At 29.5% G+C, this 25,872-nt stretch overlaps 3 protein-coding genes across 3 annotated transcripts in view; all 3 read left to right on the forward strand.

Annotated features, from left to right (window-relative positions):
* LOC111633586 (cystic fibrosis transmembrane conductance regulator-like) overlaps positions 1 to 2,936 on the forward strand; it is an 11,875-nt gene extending 8,939 nt beyond the window's left edge. Inside the window, exon 5 of the mRNA XM_023378194.1 lies at positions 2,807 to 2,936. Within this exon, the coding sequence (XP_023233962.1) occupies positions 2,807 to 2,936 (130 nt within the window). The remainder of the gene's footprint in view (positions 1 to 2,806) is intronic.
* Positions 2,937 to 3,098: 162 nt separating this feature from the next.
* Positions 3,099 to 8,120, forward strand: LOC111633587 (multidrug resistance-associated protein 4-like). The gene is made up of 5 exons (XM_023378195.1): positions 3,099 to 3,259; positions 3,371 to 3,487; positions 6,036 to 6,122; positions 7,812 to 8,003; positions 8,091 to 8,120. The coding sequence occupies exons 1-5, from the start codon at positions 3,161 to 3,163 to the stop codon at positions 8,118 to 8,120; spliced, it is 525 nt and encodes a 174-aa protein (XP_023233963.1). The 5' UTR covers positions 3,099 to 3,160.
* A 407-nt stretch (positions 8,121 to 8,527) lies between these two features.
* On the forward strand, positions 8,528 to 25,255 carry LOC111633588 (multidrug resistance-associated protein 4-like). The gene is made up of 17 exons (XM_023378196.1): positions 8,528 to 8,707; positions 10,432 to 10,526; positions 10,819 to 10,905; positions 10,974 to 11,070; positions 15,631 to 15,828; positions 18,182 to 18,357; positions 19,213 to 19,487; positions 20,081 to 20,160; positions 20,680 to 20,830; positions 20,942 to 21,175; positions 21,244 to 21,344; positions 22,306 to 22,503; positions 22,589 to 22,744; positions 22,876 to 22,965; positions 23,061 to 23,233; positions 24,906 to 25,011; positions 25,079 to 25,255. The coding sequence occupies exons 1-17, from the start codon at positions 8,528 to 8,530 to the stop codon at positions 25,253 to 25,255; spliced, it is 2,574 nt and encodes an 857-aa protein (XP_023233964.1).
* Positions 25,256 to 25,872: the final 617 nt, after the last annotated feature.

Consider the following 25,872-nt stretch of genomic DNA (forward strand, 5'->3'; position numbering starts at 1 on the left):
TGCTGTTCCGCGACGAAGACAAGCTTTGAACAACGGGCGTAGTCGAACGGTACACACTCGGTAAGTAATCCTATAATTTTTTGTTTATAGCATAGTTTATACGGATTACTCCCAAAAAATTATACGTGTTTTGGAAATGTTGAGTCGAATTAGTCTAGAATCGGTTAATTTTATAGAAGAAAACCTTTCGAACAGCCTTAGTCCGTAAAGTTCCCACCTATCGGGCTGTGATTGGCTCATGTATTTAACCGTTCCTACAACGTAATTTTCGGTTAGCGTGGAACGTATCTAAGCGCTATAGGGGGGTCTACTGTATTTATATGCGAAATTATACCCCGACTTACGCGAATTCGACTTACGCGGTTTCCGCTCAGTCCCACCTATCGTGTAAGTTCGGGGTATTACTGTATTAAGTATACTTCTGATACTTCAATACAAATAGCACTTAGTATTAGTGCTATTTGTAGTTAATAATATCTGTAATACTTTTATTTGTAAATAATTAAAGTATAAATAAAAATTTGAAACCCAAAAGTATGTACAATATAAAACTTATTTTTGAAAACCATACACAAGAAGAGTTAATTTTTCATATAGGTGTATACACTTCAAGCATATTTTTATTCTTCTTTAATCTAACTTCCTGAAAAGTTTACGTATATCACATTCAATAAAATATTTCATAACATTGTAATGTTTTGTAATCTGTAATTAGAAATTCGTATTGATTATGTTTTACTCTTAAGTACATTTCATTTTTATAAAATTCTTATGTATAAAATATATTTGCTGTTCACTCAATTATGTTTTCTTTTGAAATTTTTTTCATTACAGCACGTCTTTACCGTTTTGTGTATATTTACGAATCCCTTTTTAATCGTTGTTACAATAGTGGTATTGTGGCAGTATTATAAATGGGCCATTTTTGTTGGAATATCGCTGATATTTTTATACATCCCCATACAAATTTTATTTGGAAAATTATACTCAAAATTGAGGTAATTAATACTATTTGAAACTATTTAATTGTAAATTATAAATTTAGGTAATTATCATTTAACAATTGTTAATCTAAACGGTGAGTATAAATTAATTATTATCTACTGAAAGAAATTTTGCATTTGTTATTAAATTATTATTAAGAAATATTAAATAAGTTTTATATAAAATTATGTTTTTCTATTATTTGAGTAATATTGAGAAAGCTACGCTGCAGTGTGTATTGTTGATTGTGTTTGTTTTTTGACCTTTACAACTTGTTAATTAGTTTCGAGGCTGTATTTGTACATAATTACTTGTGAACAAAAGCCTGTTGCATAAAATGTTTTAGATATTAGACGTGTTAAATGTTAAAATTACAAGTAAAATGAGCACGCTATCAACTTTTACTGGTTATAAGCAATTTTAAATGTATAAAATTATGTATAATCAAGTACAGTAGACCCCCCCTATAACACGGGTTCATATAGTTCGGATACCTATATGACGGCGAAAAAATTGCGACTGTATTCGTACAAACACGCTAAAAAAAACTCGTATAATTCGGTAAAACGTAATCGCTGACTCGTGTCGCGACAGGATTGGTCGAATCTAGACCAATAGCGGATATTGCACAAACCGTTAAGTTTAAACGAGCAGCGGACCTACTAAAAACCATTTATTATTTAACATCCATAAAAATTATATTTATATTAATGATGTCTCCAAAGTTCAGCAAAGTTTTTCGCAGAAAAATAATTTATCAGTAAACACGCGAGCGCCATTCGATGACAAGTCCACGACGTAAACAAGCTGAAGCAATGATGTCGTCGAACGGTGCACACTCGGTAAGTAATCCTACAATTTTTGTTTATAGCATAGTTTATATGGATTATAGCCAAAAAAAATTATACATATTTTAGAAATGTTCAGTCAAATTAGTGTAGAATCGATTAATTTTATGGAAGAAAACCTTTAAAACAGCCGTAGTCCGTAAACTGCATACGTGTCGGGATGTGATTGGCTCATGTATTTAAGGACTCGTAGAAAATGGATTCATAAAAACCGGAACGTATCTACCGTGTTATAGGTGGGTCGACTGTATAAGCTACGTTCATTTTAAATAACTATTACTTTACTACATATTTATTACAGAAAATCTGTTTAACAATTTACAAAGTAGCACTTGTAAATTAAAAGAATTTATTTAAATAAAAGAAGAAAACTATAGATGGAAAGTTGCCTTCAGAATTTTTCCATCAATAACAGGATCAAATATAGCGATTTTTGTCGTCCTCTACGAAGCAAAAAATGGTTGACTGAGTGACACATTATTGTAATGAAAGCGGATATAAGTAGATTTCTCGTTCTACTAAAAAAGAATAATTACACATCTCTCATGCAGCAGTATATCGTGGACACAGATTGCGAACCGGTTGATTTTTAAATTGATTACAGGCTCGGTTCACACGTATCACACATACATCTCTTGCCAAGAGGTGGAAGTGAAACAGGGCGGTTGTTGCCTCACTAGACGCATCTAGGTTATTTTTCCCATGTAATACGTTTCTGTCTTTCATCAAAGGAATAAGCCATATCTTATATAAGAGTTGACCTCTATGTCTTTCTAATGTATAATACGTTTTTTACGCTAAAAATTCTCCAATTTTTCAACTAATTTTAATAGTGTAAACATTATTCTTATTAAGTTAAGTAACTCTGTACAACTGCACATAATGCTTAAACCATAAACATTTCTTATTCATAATTTATGCTTATGATTAAATGTAATATATATGTGTTTATGAATACATTTATATATTATTAGATTACAAGCAGCTATATTGGGAGACAAAAGATTAAATCTGTTGAATGAGATGATCGCTGGTATGAGATTAATTAAAATGTACACTTGGGAAATGCCATATGCTGCGTTAATAGAGAAAATCAGAATGTAAGCATAAATATATTTTTCATTAATTAATTTTTTGTTATTTTAATAATTTTAAAAATTTATACACAACTGTTTTTTATATTTGCAGAAAAGAAATGAAAATTTATATATATTCGAGGGATATCATTAATATTGGGATATCCTTTATCAAGATTATTTTCTTGTCTTATTTTTTTAGCGATTTTCTTAAGTGGTGGTCGATTAACTGACGAAATTGTGTTTGTCACTATGAATTTTTCGATATACATTTACTTAAGTATTATTGCATTGTTTTCTCTTGCAATTAATGTTGTTGCAGAGATTTTTATTTCATTGAAGAGACTGCAGGCGAGTCAATTTTATGTATCAATGTTATATTACGCCTGTTTGATTTATTAAAAACTTATTTTATTTTCAAATGTTAGTTAATGAAATTAATATTTCGGCTTATTTATTTAGGACTTTCTGCTACTCCAAGGAAAAGATAATATTTCAGCCAAAGGTATAGAAAAAAATCAAAAATTAATTGAAATTAATGGTATTTGGATGGAAAGAGTTCAAGCTGCGTGGAATAAAGTAAGAAAAACTTTATGTTTAGTTTATATTAGCTTTAAAATAACTTTAATATGTCTTTCAATTTCTATTATTAATATATAATATTGAAGATGTAGCAACGATGAAAAAATAATCTAAACTGGATGATTCATAAGTCTTTCAAGATAGCGGCATTAGCAAAAGTTTTCTATAAAAATGCGTATTTATAATATGTATCAATACATGAATACATACACAAACTTCAAAACAAAATACAAGTTAATGGGAAAAATACCGTTTTGTTGTTGCATATACAGTCTTAAATTGTTTGCACTAAAAATTGTGAATACATCAAAATACTTCCGAATAACACGGTACGTGGATACATTAATAAGACTTCCATACAATAAAATGATTCAATTTTTAGTAGTTAAATCCAGTTATGTTGAATTGAATGGCTATCATATGATGTGATGAAAATTCATTACTTTACATTTTTTAAGTAGTTTGATTTTACAGGGTATGTCCTAAGTGTATGATACAATCTTTCATGATATCTGATTTGAAAACACGGTATTAGCTATTTTTCTACATAATCGCTTTTCTCATGCTAATCAATTTTCCCATGGAAAACAATCTATGCTCATTTTAGCCAATCTAAGTTGTAACATTCATTATGACTGACAATATCTTGCAGTAGCGTATCAACTTGCAAACTGCATGTAATTGTGTATCCTTGTTTGTATTCAAAATATATATTTAAAGTTAAATGGAATATTATTATATAATAACGTCAGGGTATGTACTTTTCTTACGATTATCATAGGGTAAAGGAATTAATGTAGACTATCCAGCTTGAAATCACGTGTTTAATTACGTGACAGGTGCATAGAAAAACAGTATTTCGCGTATGTCGGTAGGTTAATGCTAATTGTTATTAGATCCAAAACAAATTATGAATTTTGACTGAGAACTAACTGTTTTTCTGAATAACCAGAAATGGTTTAGATACCATATGGTATATATATAGGAAAGTAACAAAGAGCTGTAAAAAACATATTAGACAGCATAGCATACGGCAGTAAGAGAAATAGAAAAATGGGTTAATTTATCCATGCTAGCAAGAACAGAGAAATACAGAATGCGATCACAGTTTGCTACAAAAACGTCAATCTATAGTATGTAAGAAAACGGATGAGTTTTCTCACAATAAACTGATGATTTTCGCGCAATATATTAATGTTTTGCCTGTAATATCAATATGTTAGTAAAAAAATATTTCACTCTTCATGAACAAGTATAAATAAAGAAAGGTAACAAATAATCTGTATCCAAATCATTAGGTTCGAGAACAAACTGCAAACTATACAAATAATATCTAGCCAATACTTTTGTTTCTAAACGCAATGTTTTCCATTCATGTCAGGATATGTGTATATAGAAAAAAGGAACAAGAAAACTTTTCCATAAACTTGCTTATGAAGGCACATTCTAAGTGACGTAAATATTTGTGGATAAATATCACAGATCATGCGAAATAGCAGGCTACGTAAATACATTGGTTATACAACCATGTACAATGTGTTATCTTAAATCGCATAATGTCGTATCGAATCGTCATTCGCCTCTTCATACTTCACATCAAATTGTTTGAAAAATAGGAAAATATCAAAGAGGTATCAAACTAGTGTAAAATTGTACACAAGTGACAAAAATGATAAAAACAATGTACTTTTCTTTCAATTGAATCATCTGTTTCTATTAATATTTATTAATTTTTTTTGTTGACGTCTAAATAGACAAGAGGCTAAATGCAATACCTTGCTATTCTGATAGACAAACTTTCTGACAGTATAAAATTATACCATACTGACCGTGGGTAAGAACTTATTTTTAGTAAAAGAGTTAGAACGATTCTTCGTTATTTTTCATACACTTTTTCCATTGAAAAAGAACTAAACATCTATAGAATGCTGATGATTTGTACCGATATTAACTATACTTATTGTAGGCTCATAAATTCATATTAGTCCTTGTTATAGGAGTAGTAGTGGTTTGACACATACTGATCACAAAATTAATTTCATGAGTAAATTTCAAATAAAAATTTGTTGAATGGAATTATTTCAGATCACAAATCTTAATTTTATTTTAACAATAAGGTTATATTAATTATTAAATTTTAAATTAAATTAATTTTATTTTAACAATAAGACTGTATTAATTATTAAATTTAAATTTTATATTATTTTAACAATAAGTTTAATTATTAAAATGTTTTTATAACTTTGAATTAATACAGTATATTCTTTCTAATTATTATAAAATTAATTTGCAATAATTTCAGATAAAAAATTTCTTGAATAAATTAAGATAATAAATATTTATAAAACTTTCAATTCATTTTCATAAAATATCTTGTAACAATAAGACAAAGTTTCTGTATTATATCGAATAAAATTAAAACCCAATAATTGTATGAAATAATATAACACCAAAACAAAATTATTTTTGAATTTTATTTTTTTATTTTTACATTAANTGCATTATTTAAAGTTAAGTTTAAAAATATCAAATTATTATTTATAAGGAAACCGAACTAACATTGGATGGTATATCGTTACAAGTACAGCCTGGAGAATTATTAACTGTTATCGGCCCTGTTGGATCAGGAAAGGTATAAATCTTGAATTTTTATTTTTATATTTTCTAATATATACTGTGTTAATTAAACATTACGAGAATATACATAAAACATAATAAACACATTCATTCATATTATACTTATTAGCCTGGTGATTCGAACTTCTGATATCATTCATTCCACTGGCTTTTCAAACTGAATTCTTTGAAGTTCGACTGGATCTTCCCTATTAGAAAGTGAATTAAAGAATTTCTTTCGATAAACTTAAACAAATAATTTAAGGAAACTAACACTAATAAATGCCGTGAATGATAAGTTAATTAAAACAATGTAATAATACGTATCCTCTGCATAATAAAATGACAATAGCATTTGCTGAGGTTGTATTGATGTCCCATTAATTAACATCAATGTGTGACTTGCTAAGCTGTTTTACAGAATTTCCATTTTTAGATTATATCAACAGCCAAATTATTTTCATTTATTCATAGTGAAAGATGTTTCTCTAATTCTCCTATAACTTGCAATGTTCAGGAGATAAACGTCGTCACTCTTTTAACCACATTTGCTACTTGTATTGCTACCTTTTCTTTAAGAATGGTGCACGTCATTGACTCTATTATCGTAACATATTCACCAGATCTGCAACACTTACGCCTTTTATAATAAGTTCGATAAATTCGTTTTACTCCTCAATAATCGATATTACATCCATGTTTCATTGCTTTCACACTCATCGTAAGTGCTCATTTACATGTGTATACTGTGTATATATATATATAACAAAACAAAAAAAGTAAAAGGAAAGCATACAAATACACGAGAATAACGAAATAAATGCATGCAGAGCGAGAGTGAGATTTACAGACAACTTACATCCATCAAACATGGTAATTACGCAGTGAGCATCTAAAATTTTTGACCAAATTGCTGATACCATTGTCGGCCTGGACTAACCATAATGTTTACGTTGAAATGATCCTGTTTATGTCTAAATGGTGGACTTATTTTTAGAACATTAAATGAGTTTAATACGAATTTATATTAAAAATCGCGAATCAATTCTTTACGAATGTATAATTAATATGGGGTGCAAAAAATTATGTATTCATCTTCAAACAGAATATTACGATATAGGTTTCAGACCAGCGATGTGTTGTCCTTTGGCTATTCAATAATTGCACAATACTTCCAGCAATGTTGCACTTAATTTTTTTACAATGTTTTAATGTTGGCAAACTTTCACTCTATTTGAATGTCTGAAACAGTCTCACCGAATTTGAAGCTATTATCAAAGTTGAAGAAATAATGAACCTTTACATCGGTACAAATAATACTATTTAGATGACCCTAATGACACTATGTAGGTGGTTTTGTATTCAACGCTGTGTACAGAGATTTTCAAATGTCCACATTTAAGAAAATCTGCTTTAATACACAAAACTGTAATTAGTTACTTATCGTTACACTGTACTGTAAATATATTTTCAAGTATATATTTAATATATTGAAAAGAGTTAACATATATAAGAAAAATATATATTATATATAATGGATATTAAATTATATGCATATATATTGTTATTTTTACATATAAATTTAAAATATACTTTATAAATATTAATATAATTTTAAACGGAAAATATAATTTATAGCTACATCAGCAATTTAGTAGCGAAGGTTATATATTATAAAAATTATTATTATTATTTTTTTCATTAGACATCTTTACTAATGTCACTATTAAGCGAAATTCCTGTTATCTCCGGAAAAATATCAGTGAAGGGAAAAATAGCTTATGCTTCACAAGAGGCGTGGATTTTTAATGGCTCTATAAGAGAAAATATCTTATTTGGAGAAGAATATCAAGAAGAGAAATACAGATATATTATACATATAACGGCTCTTGAAAAGGTAATAAAAATTATATTAATTCTACTAAAACTAGTTCGGTTCAATTCTTAATCATTTGAACACGAAATTGGTTTAATTCTGTATTAGAAGCATGAACCTGTCGTAGCAATTTATTAGTGTGACGTCTCACAGATGGCAGTTTTTAAATTAATATTTTAAAATCATTCACAGAACATCTTTAATTCTCGAGTTTTGTTTACTTTTTAATAATATAAAATACAGATAGACTAAAAAAAAAACTCTTATTTCTGATATTTATTTTCATGTAACTCGATTATAAAACCAAAAATAAACATATCAAGTTGTATACTTTTGCAACTTATCTGAAGTTTCATTCAGTGTCATGACATCTGTTTGAAGTTTGAGAAGAATTTGAAGGTCAGGGCAAGAAAGCATAATTAGTTATTTTGGACAGAGAGAGTCATTAACACCTCCTAGTATTGATGCCAATAAAGTGCTAATTGTTTCATGACTGAATAAATGAAAACTTTTTTCTGGTTACAAATTAAAAATTCAGTACAAANATGTCACTATTAAGCGAAATTCCTGTTATCTCCGGAAAAATATCAGTGAAGGGAAAAATAGCTTATGCTTCACAAGAGGCGTGGATTTTTAATGGCTCTATAAGAGAAAATATCTTATTTGGAGAAGAATATCAAGAAGAGAAATACAGATATATTATACATATAACGGCTCTTGAAAAGGTAATAAAAATTATATTAATTCTACTAAAACTAGTTCGGTTCAATTCTTAATCATTTGAACACGAAATTGGTTTAATTCTGTATTAGAAGCATGAACCTGTCGTAGCAATTTATTAGTGTGACGTCTCACAGATGGCAGTTTTTAAATTAATATTTTAAAATCATTCACAGAACATCTTTAATTCTCGAGTTTTGTTTACTTTTTAATAATATAAAATACAGATAGACTAAAAAAAAAACTCTTATTTCTGATATTTATTTTCATGTAACTCGATTATAAAAGCAAAAATAAACATATCAAGTTGTATAATTTTGCAACTTATCTGAAGTTTCATTCAGTGTCATGACATCTGTTTGAAGTTTGAGAAGAATTTGAAGGTCAGGGCAAGAAAGCATAATTAGTTATTTTGGACAGAGAGAGTCATTAACACCTCCTAGTATTGATGCCAATAAAGTGCTAATTGTTTCATGACTGAATAAATGAAAACTTTTTTCTGGTTACAAATTAAAAATTCAGTACAAAATACAGGAAACATTACAGAGAAAATCAAAGTTTTATGCTCACTGTTTAGGGGAGATCGGGGCAACTTCGGCATGCAGAGCAAGTTTGTCAAGCGCTTTTTTTAAAAAACAAATTAAAAGGAGACTTTGGTTATAGGTTAGGCAGTTGAGTTTTATTGGTGGCTTGTTGAGTGTAGTGTTTTTATTGTTCTCCAACAAGCGTAGTTGAATTATCAAGCAAATTTTCATTTTCGTTCAATTCCATATAATATTTTTTTTCCATTTATATTGAATTGGCAGGTTTTGTTATAATTCCATGATAACGAAAGTTACTTTTCCTGTTAGAAGGATGTAACTTCAACTTATTCACGTGGCCAGATCGTGGCTTGGCATTCTGTTCTCAGGGTTGTACTTAATGTTTCGAAATCATGACTAGCGGGGTAAGATCGGCAACATAAAGCCACATTAGAAGCAAAGGATAAAAATCAAACAGATGATAAATGAAAACATGTTTGCATTTGTTATTCATGTATATATGTCTTTGAACTTGCATTTCGTTGTAATAATATTAAATGGGTGTTGGATTTGTATTTCTTTGTTTTAATAGTGAATTCCAACTTATACATTGTTAATAACATAATTTTATATACGTGCCTATCTTGCCCCATTACTGTTGCCCCTATACCAGGGGCAACTTTAATAAAAATAATTAAAATAATTACAACTTTACAAAAAGAGAGAAGTTGCCGATCTTGCCCCTATACCCGGGGCAACTTCGTCAATTTCTCTCTTCTTGTAAAGTTGTAATTATTTTAATTATTTTTATTTCCAAACTGATTTTAACCAGTTCTATAGTAAGGTAACATTCCAATAGACAATATGCAAAGCTTTTTTTTCAGTTTACAGCAGTATTTATTACACAAAATTTAAGTAAAGCTTAACATGCCGATCTTGCCCCGATCTCCCCTAACTGAATTTGTTGTTGAGTGTGAAAGAGTTGATTTGCTACATTGTAGAATTGCTCTATACTTTTTCTTCGTGATTATTTATAATAATGCAAGTATATTCATATTTTCTGATTATTTTTAGTAAAAATTGTAAATAGATACAATAGTAATTTTTCTTAATGGTTTAGCACACTAATTTAATCTTTGTAAAATTAAGAAAAAATATTTTATAAATTACTAATATTGACGTTTTATTTCCATTTCAACTTATTTCAGGATATAAGTTTATTTCCTAAAAAAGATTTGACACTTGTAGGAGAAAGAGGAGTGATCATGAGTGGTGGGCAGAAAGCAAGAATTAATTTAGCAAGGTAAGTTTAATCGTGTATTGTGTGCAACTTTTACTGCAAATATATGTATTTGAACGGTGTAACTTAATCTAAATATAATGAAACGGTGTAATTGAACTGAGGTAAAGTTAGTTACTTTTTACTTAGTGCGATCCTTTACTTGGAAACAATAAAACCACGTCAATTTAACCTTTAAACCAGATTTATGAAACATTCTGTATAAGTACATAAAATTTAATAAATATCAAAAAATGCTTTGACATACACTTTCCATTCTTTATTTGTACAGAATGAAATATTTTACATTTTTCAGAGCATTATATTTAGATGCAGATATTTTCCTTCTTGATGATCCACTGAGTGCTGTTGATGTTCCAGTAGCAAAAGAGATATTCGAAAAGTCAGTACACAAATTGTATTTTTAAACCTGTAGAAATGTTTATAGTTTTAAATGTTGTCTTTTTTCAGGTGTATAATAGAATATTTGAAAAACAAAATTTGCATTTTAGTTACACACCAAGTACAATTTTTAAATTTCGCAACTAAGATTTTAGTTTTAAACAAGGTGAGTAATGTAAATAAATATATTTTTTACTTTCCTGGTTCTTATATATAGGGTGATTATAATTTAAGTTTCACTTTTAAATGCCATAAATTGAAAACTACTGAACCGAATTTTATCAAACTTGGTAATAATGTACAGGACAGCATGAGGTTTTATTTCCAGCAAAAAATAGTTCAAAAACTCACCACCTACGGAAAATGGCGCTGTCTACAATATTGTTAAACGAAATAAGGCAAAAAAGGCATCGTTGAAAATGTTTTTAATTGGTTTTAAAACGAAACTGTTTACGGGTTTATGCAAAATCACAATGGCTTACAGCAGGAAAAAAGTGATAAGCTGAGAGATACTGTTGAGAACACAGAAATGGGATGTAACTTGCTTATCAAAAATAGTGAATACCACATTGGACATGGTGTGTAACGCGTTTTAAAACCGATTAAAAACATTTTCAACTATGTCTTCGTGTCTTATTTCGTTTAACAATACTGCAGACAGCGCCATTTTCCGTTAGTGGCAAGTTTTTGAACTATATTTTGAGGAAAATAAAATCCCATGACGTCCTGTACACCGTTACCAAGTTTGATAACATTCTGTCCAGTAGTTCTCATTTTATGGCTATTTCTAAGTGAAACTTTAATTATACTCACCCATATAATAGAGGAAAAGTATGGAAATCGGTAATTTTTTTTTTATAAAACTCATTCATACCCTCAAAGTCAAGCTTTTTATAATTTTATAATAATTAAAAATATAAAATATTTTAAAAGTAAAGTATTATAACATGTGGCACTAACAAATGTTGCCAGGAAAGTTAAGCAACTTGTTTCTGCATATTTTATTTATGAACAGAAGTATATAAAATAACAATTATATAGTGTAACTGAACATTTTATTGATATTGCGTCTTAATCTTTTTCTTCCAGATAGTTTTAAATTATATAAAATTATAAAAAATTATAACCATTAATTTAGTTAAAATAAGGCGCCTAATATTTACTTTTAGTATAAAATTACTTAATATTAATTAATAAATTAGAAGTGTTATAGCCCGATTATTTAGGCTATCGTTTGGTGATGATTGTTATCAAATTCCTTAAGAAAACGTACTTTGTAGTCTGGAAATATGTCTGAGTTAAATTGGCCAGTGATCCTTTTTTAATATTTGACTCTAAATAGAGAGAAGAGTGAAATGTACTGAGAGATTATAAACTTTCGATCGATTTCTATGAAAATAGAAACAAAATCATTTGTATTGAAGCCTTGTGAAACATTCTGATCAAAGAGGAAATCGTTATCTTTGTGCATATTTCTGAAAATTAACAAACATGGAAGTACAGACTTCCCGGATTTTCAAAAATTTTGATCTTTCCATGGCCAATATGAGATTGTTGATTAAGAAATTCATGTGCCCAAATATTATATACGAGATAAACTTCCAGGAGACCAAACAGGTGAAATGGTCCAGTGTATCAAAATACAATAACAGAGTCTATTTCTACAACCAGAAGACTAAGCTAGGTGCTTACATTGCGACAATGTAAGCACCTAGCTTAGTCTTACTGTAGATGATGTGTAGATCCTCCATTTAAATCTGATGAGACATGCATAGCGTGTATGGGTATTGTATAATCCGGATGAGAAGGAGGACTATGTTATGCCAAATGATGTCATGACCTCTTGAAGTCTATAGAACAGGAGAATTTGATTGCATTTTCACGTACATCAATTCACTAAAACATGCACTAACCACAATGATTTTCTTTTTCGTTTCAGCTTGCTTACCAAGACTTACAAAAATAATTTTGTTACCATTTTCACAAAAATAAAAAAAGAATTAGGGCTTCACCTGGTATTTACCACAACCCCTAGTAACGTCTGGCATCCAGACCTTAAAGGCAATTAATGGATCTTATTCCGTTAGAAACAAGATTTATTCGATCTGAATGACTGCTTTCTGTTGATCATTTTCTTAGGTACAAATATACCATTATAATAAATAAGAAAGGTGATGCCAATTGCGTTCAAATAGAACTATCAGGACTTTGTCTTTAAATATTATCAAAACAAAATTGACAAAAAATGTAAGAAAATTATTATTAATATTAAAAAACATTAGGAGTAAAAATGGATATACAGTCGACCCCCCTATAACGCGGGTTCATATAATGCGGATTTGTATATCGCGGCGAAAAAATTGCAACCGTATTCGTGTAAAGACGCTAAAAGAGACTCGTAAAATGCTGTAAAACGTCATCGTTGACTCGTGTCGCGACAGGATTGGTCGAATCTGGATCAATAGTGGATGAGCAGCCGAACTACTTACATGCTACCGAGAGTTTAGGCGGGTAAGTTGAGTTTACTATCGTCTGTACAGTATATAAATTACGTACTGTAAGTCTAATACAGTACTGTAATTTTATACATTTCTTTATTCAATGGCCATAAAAATTATTTCTATTAATGATGTCTCCAAAGTTCAGCGAATTTTTCGCAAAAAAATAACTTATCAGAAATCGCGTCCGCTGTTTGGTGCGCTGCTCCGTGACGAAAACAAGCTTAAGCAATGGCGTCGTCAAACGGTGCACACTCAGTAAGTAATCCTACAATTTTTTTTTGTATATAGCATAGTTTATACGGATTATTCCCAAAAAATTAGAAGTGTTTTGAAAATTTTGAGTAAAATTAGTCTAGAATCGATTAATTTTATGGAAGAAAACCTTTCAAACAGCCGTAGTCCTTAAACTGCACACGTGTCGGGCTGTAATTGGCTCATGTATTTAAGGATTCCTACAACGCGAAAAATTCTTATAAAGTGGAACGTATCTACCGCGTTATAGGGGTTGACTGTAATTATTAATAAATAATACGTTATGAAATGGCATAACCTGCAAGCTGATTTTCGAATTAAAGAACTTTGGTCTGATAAGTCGTTTCAAGTAATAAAAAATTAGTAGCACTAATGAATATAAATAATAAAACAGAATAAAAAGAAATAATAATAAATTTGTCAAATAATTTTTACAAATTATACTTATGAATTGTATGGTGTGTTGTAGTAATAAATCAATGTCAAGAATATGATAAATAAAAATTGTTATTTTATAAAAATTCTTTACATAGAAAATATTTAAATACTTATTGTATAACTTTTCCTTTATATTTATATTTAAAACTAAATATTAATATATTTATACACTCCTCAAAAGTGAAATGAAAATATAACGAAGGAATGCACATAGCCACATGCACATTGCAGGACGAATGAAGGTGACAGACAAATATAATACATAAAAAAAACAAAGATAGGCAACAGACACCTATTTAGTCCGTTACAATATTGTCCCACAGAGAGCTGTATAGCGAGACTTACTATCAATGAGGCGATTAGTTGTTGTCTGAGGTAGCCGTTTCTAAGCTGGTTCCACTGTTGCACACATGTTGTCTATGATATGTGGCAGTGATCCCTTGTACAACGCACATCAAACATCATTCCACAGGTGACCGATATGAGAGAGATCCGGTAAGGCTGCCATCCAGGAAATGATGTAAATTCCATTTATGCTAGTGAGAATTTGCCGTGTAATGTATAGTCAAGCATTGTCTTACTGTAATATCGTGTCAGGCGCAGCCTGCACCAGTAGCTACACCCCAGGCAACCTATTGATACAGTACATACACGACTGCGTGGTTCAGATTTCTGATAATTAGTATTGAGAATTGGTGCCAGGGCTGTTTTCTGATTTATCATGACACCTCCCGAACTACGAAGCTTGGTGTGGGACCGGTGTGATGCTTAGAAAAAAGGACCGGCATGTAGCATTTCCCAGGATACTACTACCACACCTGTCCAGGTTAGTCATTCTTCCACAGGCAGAAGCAGGATTCACCTGTAAACAATAAACCGATAATATTCAGTGATCTACTTGCGATGAAAATGACTCCATGTCAACCAGGTAGCCCTGAGTCCCGAGCTTATTAACGTCTCTATAACTGGTTGTCGTTCATGCAGTGTAACTTCAAGCAACCTGTTGCGAATGATTTAGGTTAACTCAGCTGCACCCTATGACAGCGACATGCACCTTGAGATATCACGTGCCGTGAGGGTTGTTATCCATCGGTTCGATTCACTTTTTCTTTGGTATAACTTCAGATATTTTCTGTCTGTCATCTCACACATCACTGGATGGTACTTATGCCGTGCAGGTCACGCATGGCAACAGTGCGCGTCGACAAATTATGGTCATGCAGCTATAGAATAAGGTCTTTTTTTTCCAGCCAATAACTAATGGTATTAATTAAGCTCTCTGTTGTCTCTAAGGAATTTTCTATGCTTCTTCAAACGTTAGGCCTTAAACTGGATATAACATGACTTGAGCTGTATGCAAAGTTAATCATTTTCATATCTTTCTAACCATTTCCGGTATTCAATTTCCTTTAGGCTACACATATTCCTTCGTAGTGTTGCGATTTCACATTTAAAGAGTTTACATTTATATATAGATAGTGTATTATTTATATATTATATATACATTATACAAATTGTTTACGATTTTTTCTTAGGGAAGATGTAAAGCTCTCGGTAAGTATAATGAATTAAAAAACTCAGAAAAGTATTTAGGAATTGCATTAGAAAAAATTACCTCAAAGCAAAACATTGAACTGCCAAATCCAAACTCCACTTTTAATGAAGAAGAAACCTTTTATAATAAACAAGTCGGCACGCTTCATGATAATTACGATATCATCAATAATGAGGTAGTAAGTAATTGTTGATAATATATTTAAATGGGCCGGATGGCCACGCAGTAAAGGTGGCAGCCTAATATTCTGGGGAATCCGGGATCGAATCCAGACGGGTCAAGGAATCTCCAGGAATTTTTTAGTGGTGTGGTCCGTTCGGATATGCCGGGTCCTGTCCCTCACCACCCGGTCGCCCCATTGTGGGCCTGGCCAAGCTTACAATGAGTCTTCTATAAGAGGCCTCTTAGTGCACACAGGGCAGAAAGAGTAAAATATATATATATATATATTCAAATGTAATTTTCATTGTTTTTGTTGTTAATGTACTCATTGTTTTGAATCAAAGTCTGGCTGAGTATATAAAATCACTAAATACCTGGTTATGGGTTGTGCCTCAGCGATGAGCTGTTTATATGGATTTTTCCTAAATTGTAGCTACGTGACACGTGAATAGAGGTTAGCTTCTCATATAGAGTTTATAAAAGATGTCCTGAAAGTCAGTTTGAAACATTAAAACACAACAGTATATTGTTGTTTTTTTTTAACAGAAAACTAATTTGTGTATTGATTACTTTAGCAGTAGAATAACCTAATAGTAATAAATTTATCGCTTTATACTGAAAAATTTATAGTGTTTTATCAGTTTTTTCTATAGTAAAAATATCGAAATCTGATTTTTACTGTTTGGTGACTGAATGAGAATGCTTCAAAATTTATTTATATAGAAAAAATGTTTTTCTATATAATTTTTTTTCAACACTCACTGATTTACATTGTTTTGACATTACATTATATCCATATATATATTTTCTTGGTCTAATATATTCTTTTACTCTCATAAATAACAATGTACTGTACATATTTCTCTTACTTGTGTATTGTATTAACATTCCAACTAATGTAATACACTAATGTAATACACTTTTTGAACATTTATTTACGACTATATTATTTTTCATAAACTGTTTTTCATAACTTTTTAATATATTATACATCTTTATTGTGTATACGTTTAATTTATAGTTCTATTTAATATATTAATTATAGTGTATAGCTTATATTAATTTCATAAAGTGTACAATAGTAAGTTATGATTTTTTCTATATTTGAAAGTTTTTCAAGTTTCCATTTTGAAATAATCGTTATTGACGAGAGATTATATCTTGTTTATAAAATCGGGCTGCTGTCAATAGCTGGATACTTTAGAAGTATTAAGGAGTATATGTCATAAGTTGCAATTTGGCGCAAAGTATTTGGTACCCAAATCATAAGCTAATAAAAAGAAAAGAAAACCAGATTTGTAGGTGGACAGAGGATAGAGAACAGAGTCAAAATTACTGTAAATGCAAAATTATGACACTACAAACAGGCGCTAGTGCGAGATTTGCGCATTCTTTGCTCGTTGGGAAGTTGGAAATGCGAACGTTGCAATATCGAATTTTGAGAAACGAATTTTTGAAAAAACCCGTTTACCTGTCCCGACATATCTCTGGTCGCGACCTTCAGACTTTGACTAGCGATTGAAGAAGGAGAGCGAGACCCACCATGAGTGTCAAATAATTCCGCTTTGTAGCGAGAATTCGAAACATAGTTTTGCCCCAAAAATGACTTTGCCTTTTTACCTGTCTTTTGTTATTTTTATATATTTTACTCTTTAATACTTTTATTAACTGTACATAATTAATTTATCTTTTTTTAAACTTTTGATTAATTCTATAACATGAAACAATTTTATACTCAATTCTAATAATAACCATTTTCTCAAAGTTGTGATCATTTTTATCTAACATACATTTCATCTTACCCTGAGCAGTATATGTAAACGACCCGGAAAGTATTATCAACAGCTGTTTTCAAAGATAACTGGTTGTAAACACTAGCAGCAGGTGACAAGTTGCACACTGTGTCAAATAATAAAAACAATTTATGCAGCTATATTTTTTAACTAAAAGCATTCATTTTAAACTGTTTTATATATTTTTTAGTAGTTTTTGTATAAAAACGCGTTTTGTAATATTTACTTTGTGGCAATTTTTTATATCAGATTCGCTTTTCACTAGAAATAATTATTTTTTATAGCAAAATAAAATAAATATTAGTCGCTGTACTTAAAATAAATCTAATTTTAAGTACAGCCAACCCCACAAGTGTGCAGCTGAATGGTGAGGGACAGTTCATCTCACAAAGCACACCGTTTAATTCCACCATTCAATGGACCAGGAAACGAAACTAAGAAAGCGGATTTGTTTCTTGACCTCCAGATTGCTAGATTGACACCTTACCTAAATAGGCCATTCTGGCTAGCAATTTAAATAAACACATATTGTTATAAATAATTGATTTATATTAATCACTATGTTACTTCTTCTAGAAAACTATATATAATAAAACATCTGACAAGGAAGAACAACATCGAATACTAGGATTATCTGTTTACAAAGCATATATGAATGCCGGAGCACGTTTTCCCTTTAAGATTCTTATAGTTTTTACGCTCATTTTATCGCAGACTCTACTTAGTTTCAGCGACTATTGGCTGATTAAATGGTATGACTTTTACGTATTTGAATTAAATTTTCAACAGTTCAAGAATTATTCTATATAATAATATTAATGAGTAATGTTGCAAAATTCAACAAATTACGAAAAATCACTATAAACATTACTGATGTATTATTTACATGAAGAATGAATGATAATTTTTTAATTTTTCTTTTCTGTTCTGAAAGGTAATAAGATTTTGATAGTAATAAATGATATTGAAAGAATAGTATGGAGAATATTAAATAAATAGCTTTTTCAAGGCACACGTCATAGCACAGTTTGAATTTAAAATTCACAAATATGTATACACTTAATAAAGAGTTTGATTTTACTTATTACAGTAGAGCGTCGTTCATCCGAATCAATTGGGGACTGAGGTTGTTCGGATAACTTATTTCTCAGATAACCAATTATGTACGAAAAAATATATTAATTTATTTCGTGTTGAAATTTTTCTCCGTTGCGTGTCGCTTCGCGTTGAATTTTCGTCGATGTTAAGCCTAACGAAGACTAGTGTATCGTTAAAAATTACTTTTTTATTTTATACAAACAAAATAAATATATTGAAAAATATAAAAACAATAAAAAAAATTATACTTCAGAAGTTAATTTAGTATCACAAACGTAAAATATTTGAGTAGCCGAAGACATAGCCAAAGATTGCAGCGCTACAGCACTGGCAAAAATTTAAATTTGTCGACTGGAATTCCTTCGGATAACCGACGTTTCGGATAACTGACCTTCGGATAAACGACGCTCTACTGTATGTGTTGTTTTTATAATTTGTTGTAATATACTTTCTGAAAGAAAAGTTGATATCTTTTCGGAAATAAGAAATTATTTTATTAATATTTTCAGGTTGCAAGATAACAAAAACTACAATGAAAATTTACAATTCAAAAATTTTACATCAGAATTAGAGACAATTAACAACACGGAATCTGTTAATTATCATATTCTGGAACTTAACATATACATTTATTTGGGCTTGGTTTGTGCTGTATTTGTGGTCACAATAATTTCTGCTTCATTGTTGTACGAAATGTTCGTGTCTGCATCTACTAACCTTCATAATAACATGCTTCGCTGTATTATTCATACGCCAATATCATTTCTGGACAACAATCCTGTAGGTGTGTAAAAATATATTTATTAGTTTTTAAGGTAACAATTCAACAAATTTTGGTAAGAAAAAAACATTGTCGATAATAGGTTTAAATTAAGTAACTACCTGCATTGTTCATACTTTCTATTTACATTAGATTTTCATTTCACACATTATTTATAAAATATTTAACCTTTATTTGCAATTGGTGTAGTTGGCATGAGATGTAAGAAAATAAAAAAAATGGGAAGAATTTTATTTTCAATTTTAAATGTAATTAATCCAATAAGTAAACAATCTTAAATGTTTTAAAAGAAGCAAGAGATAACCCAATGCTAAACTAAACCTCTACGTAGATGTGAGTATAATATTAAACGTTGACGATAGTTTAACCCTAAATGCTCTGTAACATTATGACCAATTGACTCAGTTTTACGATTTTTTAATTGTCAAACATGTCACTTTTGGACAACACTAATGCTACATGAATTTGGAATGAAGTACGCATACTAAAAGTGCTGACAGGTTAATTAATTAATCATGTTTAATCACGGTGTTCGAATACATTTTTTCCTGCTTTTATTTGTTATAAATAATATAATAAAACTTGTGATATTTCAGGAAAAATCCTAAATCGATTTTCAAAAGATGTTAATAACATGGATGATATGTTAACATTCGTTTTCTATGAAGCCATAAGAGTAAGTNATAATAAAACTTGTGATATTTCAGGAAAAATCCTAAATCGATTTTCAAAAGATGTTAATAACATGGATGATATGTTAACATTCGTTTTCTATGAAGCCATAAGAGTAAGTATAACACAAATATACTAACAAAGTTATATAAAGATATTAATATATAGGTCTTCATTCGGAAATTTATATGTAGGTATGTAAATATATATATTAGTATACACGTGTATTTTCAAGCTTTATTTAGGTTTAACATTAAAACTGGGCTAGTTTTTAATTTAAAATCTGTTACGAGGCATCAAAACTTGGCACACTGTGCAAGTTTTGCGTTGCTTTTTAATTAATCGAATACTGTAGAAAATAAAATTACAATATATAAATCGATAATGCAAATTTATTGTTATGTTTACATAATAAATGCATTAAGTATTTTTTAAGAACATAAATTTAATTCAGATGTAAATTAAAATAATTATTTAAATATAGAGCATCATTAGCAATTTATAACAGATATTATAATTTCAGGCATCTGGCTTCTCTATCGGAATGATTGTAATTGAAGCGATAATCTGTCCTTATCTCATAGTAATAACAATCTTTCTCTTAATCACATTTTATGCTTTGTGGACTACTCATAACAGCGTTTTGAAAAGCATAAAATATTTAGAAGGAAAATGTATGTATTAATAAATCAAAGTTTTTATATGTTATTTTATAACATGAAAATTGAATTTAGTAAATATTTATAAAATGAGTCATGTATTATGTATAACGTTTATTTTGATAGCGAGAAGCCCGGTATTTTCTCATCTGAGTGCATCCCTCTATGGAATTACAACGATCAGAGCATTTAATGCTGAAAGCAAATTTATATCCACCTTTAATGAATACCAAGATAAGCATACTGCAACGTGGTTCTTATACGTGTCATTAAATCGATGGAATTGCTTATACGGTCAAATAATTAGTTACGTATATCTAATTATTACCATTATTGTTGTAATTGTTTTCGTGAATACTGGTAAGTGTATATATTGAACATCCTAAAATTAGAAAGTTCAATACATTTTTAACTTATACAATTTATAGACGATGTAGGAAGCAAACTAGGTCTTGTTATGAATTACGGATTAATGATATTTGTGCATTTTCAGTGGATAATAAAACAATCTTCTGAAACAGAGTATCAGGTAATTTTATTTCATTATTATTATTTATTATCAATTAACTATGGGCCATCAATAAGGATGTGGTTATAAAAAAATTCACACTGATAATTGGTTACAGAATTGCACCTTACTAAAAAGCTTGCAATGTGAAGTCTCCGGGTGTTTTCGTGACACCCACCTAGAATCGAGTTTATTTATTATTAAACGTTATATTACATATATTACATTAAGTAATGTATATTACATTAAATAATGTAATATTTGATATATTCTGTACAGAATTTTCAACTGGATTTTCAAGTAACAACACAAACACTTGGCAGATCAGATTTAAATTGGATGTAATTATCCAGAACCGCGTTGAACCACGAAAAGCACCAATGTTATAATTTATGAGGATACATACAAATAACAAGAAACACTGTACATGATGATAATACAGTAGAGCGTTGATGATCCGAATGTCAATCATCCGAAAGAATTCCAGTCAGCAAATTTAAATTTTCGCCAGTGCTGTGGCGCTGCAATCTTTGACTATGTCTTGGGCTACTCAAATATTTTACGTTTTTGATACTAAATTAACTTTTGAAGTATAATTTTTTATTGTTTTTATATTTTTCAATATATTTATTTTGTTTGTACAAAATAAAAAAATAATTTTTAACGATACAATAGTCTTTGTTAGGCTTAACATCGAGGAAAATTCAACGCGCAGCGACGCGCAACAGAGAAAAATGTCAAGATGGGATGAATTAATATATTTTTTCGCACATAAACTGTTATCCAAAACATTGAGCTTCCGAACAACCCCAGTCCTCAATTGATTCGGATAATCGACGCTCTACTGTATTAGTCGTTATCATTATACAGCGTTTACTTTGTTTTCTCTTGTAACTAGTGTTTCAAGTTTGTATGTCTTCTTGTATTATCCTGTTTATTCACCGTGTATTTCTTATTATCTCATACACATTCGGTTTTTCAGATGAATTCTGTTGCTCGTATACTAAATTACAGCAATTTGAAATTAGAAGCAGCATACGAATCTTCGACTGACGAACAACCTCCTGCAGATTGGCCACGTACAGGGGAAATTGAATTTAAAAATGTATCTTTGCAATACTCAAAATATAAAAACATTGTTCTAAATAACTTAACATTTCGTATCCATTCGGGAGAAAAAGTACGTTATGTGTAAAATAATAATAGAAACAAATTTGCAAATAATTGTTTTAAGAAATATCGTTTTATTATCAATTTTATTGCAGATAGGAATTGTTGGACGAACAGGAGCTGGAAAGAGTTCAGTAATTGCCGCTTTATTTCGTATGACAGAGCCAACAGGAACGATAATCATCGATGGTGTCGATGTAAAGTCTATAGGCCTTCGGGATCTACGTAGTAAATTATCAATCATTCCTCAAGTAAATAAGTGAAAATATTATTAACCTTTATTTCTTCTTATTGTCAATAATTTACAGAATGCTAGCATTTTTGAATAGCTGTTATATTAAAATACATTTAGTTCTTATAAAAATACTTGCATTCTTTTCAGGATCCAATGTTATTTACTGGTCCTTTTCGAAGAAACATTGATCCTTTTAATGAATATTCAGAAGACTTGTTATGGCAAGTTATAGAAGAGGTGAAAAAATACTTAAATAATATTATATACTAATAGATGCCAGATATCAGTGGCCAATATGCATTATATACTATATAATACATATATTATTGAAGGTTCAATTAAAAGACGTTATTGGGAAGTTACCTGGAGGGTTGGATACACACGTAAGTGAAGGAGGTCGAAATTTCAGCGTTGGACAAAGGCAGTTAATATGTTTAGCAAGAGCAATTCTTCGTGACAATAAAATTTTAGTTATGGACGAAGCAACATCCAATATGGATAAAGAGTAAGATTGTATTAGAGAAATATATATAAAAGATTTAAATTTCATGAACGGTACAGTTTACTTAATGTTATAATTTTTATTTTTAATGCAATTCTTATATTTATGTTAGAATATCAGACTTACTAATTCTATCAATATTCTATCGAAATTTATTATAAAAAATAAGTTAGTTTTCTGGTGGCAAGTTTAAATCAAACTACTTTTTGAAATAAATTTAAGTTGGTGTGTTAGAAAGAATGGCTATTTTTAGAACTTTGCAATTTATATCAACTCACTGATGCGTACATCTAATAGTTCGCAGCAGGAATCAAAATTTTATAGAGAATATATACTTTCGATTGAGTGTGTACAGATTCCTATGTTTAATATATTCTACTAGTATTAAGACAAATGGAACATGCTGATTTTTAAAAATAATAATGTATGTACTTTTTGGAAATTTTTCTTTGTGAAAAATAAGAACACGATTTCTTATACCAGTCATGGGACATTCGGGCAGATAAGAGGAGACTGGTTAGTCAAAGTCAGACAATTTAAGTACAGAACGAACATGAAAAACTTATAGGGTTTTACTACCTGTTGGAAGGCAGTCACGGGCATGTTTAATATCTGAAATTTTTACCTAATTAAAATGTAAAAAAAAATGACAAAACAGTATAATTTATTATACCCAACTTAGTGTACAGAATTAAAGTGGATGGTCCTATGTATGATTGTCACTAGTAAATTTATAAAGATATTTGAAATATGTATTTTTAGTTAGTTGAAAACTAGAACAAGTTTCTGAATTTATGTAAGTTTACAATTTAGCATTAATTTGTAATACATTTCGATAATTAATTGCTTCTTTAGATTTAATAAACGGTTTATAAATACAATTCTTTTGTAATTTCTCTATTAATTAAATTGTTTTCATAGGAAAAGTTTATATATTTAAATGATTTTAGTCTGACATATTTTAGATCGTGCTATCTTTATTGGAACATTTTTATATTTTATGGCTTCATTTCGAAAACGATATTTCTTCAAATAATTTTTATGAATTTGAATAAGTTTGTGAGTTTGATGATAATACTACTCGAATTCAGCAAAATATATTCGAATTATTTAATAGGTAAAATTGTTCATTAACTTGTCAGTCACTTATTTTTTATTTCAGTTATAGTTCGTTTTCGTCTAAAAATTAAAAAAGGTGAAAATTTTTTGTATCAGGATTTTTTGTATCTTTATTGGATCAGGATGCTACTATTTAGGTGTTTTCAAGCTTTATTTTTTACTGTGTTAAAACTCATATTCGCTTTTTTCCCAATTGAAAAATATGCTCAGATTCTGGACTGGGTCCCTCGCAGTTGAGGATTTTAAAAATGATAGATATGGCCTTGTTAGCAAGTAATACAAATTACGATTCGTATATTATGCAGTATATTTCAATTCCCTTTTATTTTCCATCGGCTTCCATTATGCTTGTGTGAGACATAAGTGGGGTGTGATAAAACATTGTGTTTGTGCTGACATTGTAAAATGAGCATTAATTAATTGACTGACAGTAAAATTAACTGGTGCTCTGACTAATTGCGTTTTTTCTATTAATTTTCTAACTGTTTTAATCTGCTATATGTATTACATTAATTTACTATAATGCATTTATGTATTTATTTTATTTTATTTCCAGCACCGACTGCTGCGTACAAAAAGTAATTCGAGAAAAATTCAAACATTGTACAGTGTTGACAATTGCCCACAGATTACATACTATTATCGATTCGGATAGAGTTCTGGTAAGATTTATCTGTTAAATAATACAAAGTAAGTTTGTGTTTTTATTGAAAATTTCAAATTTTTCAGGTTCTCGAGTCAGGAAAAGTTAAAGAATTTGATACGCCATATACATTACTGAAGAATGTAAATGGTATTTTTTATAATTTGGTGAACAACACGGAACAAACGCTGATCAAAGAGCTATACAAAATCGCGAGAGATAAGTATAATAGCAAAGAAAATACTGCTATTACCAAATTATAAAAGATATTTTCGATGTAAAAGTTATATAATATAAAAACCTTAATAAAACAATAGTGTTTCTGATTTGCACAGTAAAATTTGCATATTACTTAGTTTATTGAAATATAACCACTGATTTGTCTTTGAAGAAATCACGTTGCTTTAATTTTTGGATCAATTCAACACTAGAGAGTGGTAGTCAATTCTATAATCTCAATTATGTTTTTCCGAAGAAATTTTCGATACATCTTATTCTCATAATAAGTTCGTGTTGCTGTAGAACAAAATTTCATTACAATTTCTTTTTTTGATAAGAAAAATTTTTTAGTTATATAAAACCAGAAAATAATGAGAGTAAAGTTTTTTCCAGCTGAAAAAATTAGAAATGCCTTTTTAAAGTAACGATAGAAAATACTAATAGATTTAATTCGGGATTTGAGAAAAATATACCTTAAAATGAAATCTCGTTTTGTAGATATATTTTCTCACAGATAGTGTTAATGGGACTTTCCGGAATCGTTTTATGAAATACAGAATCAAAAATTTCAAATACATATTTTATGTATGTTCAAATGTATATAAATGACACCAATTTCAAAAATATGGTATCATGAAATTGCAAGGGCTTTAAATTAATT

This window comes from Centruroides sculpturatus, unplaced genomic scaffold (assembly GCF_000671375.1).
Source record: "Centruroides sculpturatus isolate CEXI.00-Female unplaced genomic scaffold, Cexi_2.0 scaffold551, whole genome shotgun sequence".
Classification (NCBI taxonomy): domain Eukaryota; kingdom Metazoa; phylum Arthropoda; class Arachnida; order Scorpiones; family Buthidae; genus Centruroides; species Centruroides sculpturatus.

Coding starts and splice junctions, on each gene's coding strand:
- LOC111633587 (XM_023378195.1), top strand. CDS start 3,161: ATGAATTTTTCGATATACATTTACTTAAGTATTATTGCATTGTTTTCT. Junction 3,260..3,370: donor TTTCATTGAAGAGACTGCAG/GCGAGTCAATTT, acceptor TTATTTATTTAG/GACTTTCTGCTACTCCAAGG. Junction 3,488..6,035: donor TTCAAGCTGCGTGGAATAAA/GTAAGAAAAACT, acceptor ATTATTTATAAG/GAAACCGAACTAACATTGGA.
- LOC111633588 (XM_023378196.1), top strand. CDS start 8,528: ATGTCACTATTAAGCGAAATTCCTGTTATCTCCGGAAAAATATCAGTG. Junction 10,906..10,973: donor GCAAAAGAGATATTCGAAAA/GTCAGTACACAA, acceptor GTCTTTTTTCAG/GTGTATAATAGAATATTTGA. Junction 21,176..21,243: donor AATTGTTTTCGTGAATACTG/GTAAGTGTATAT, acceptor TACAATTTATAG/ACGATGTAGGAAGCAAACTA.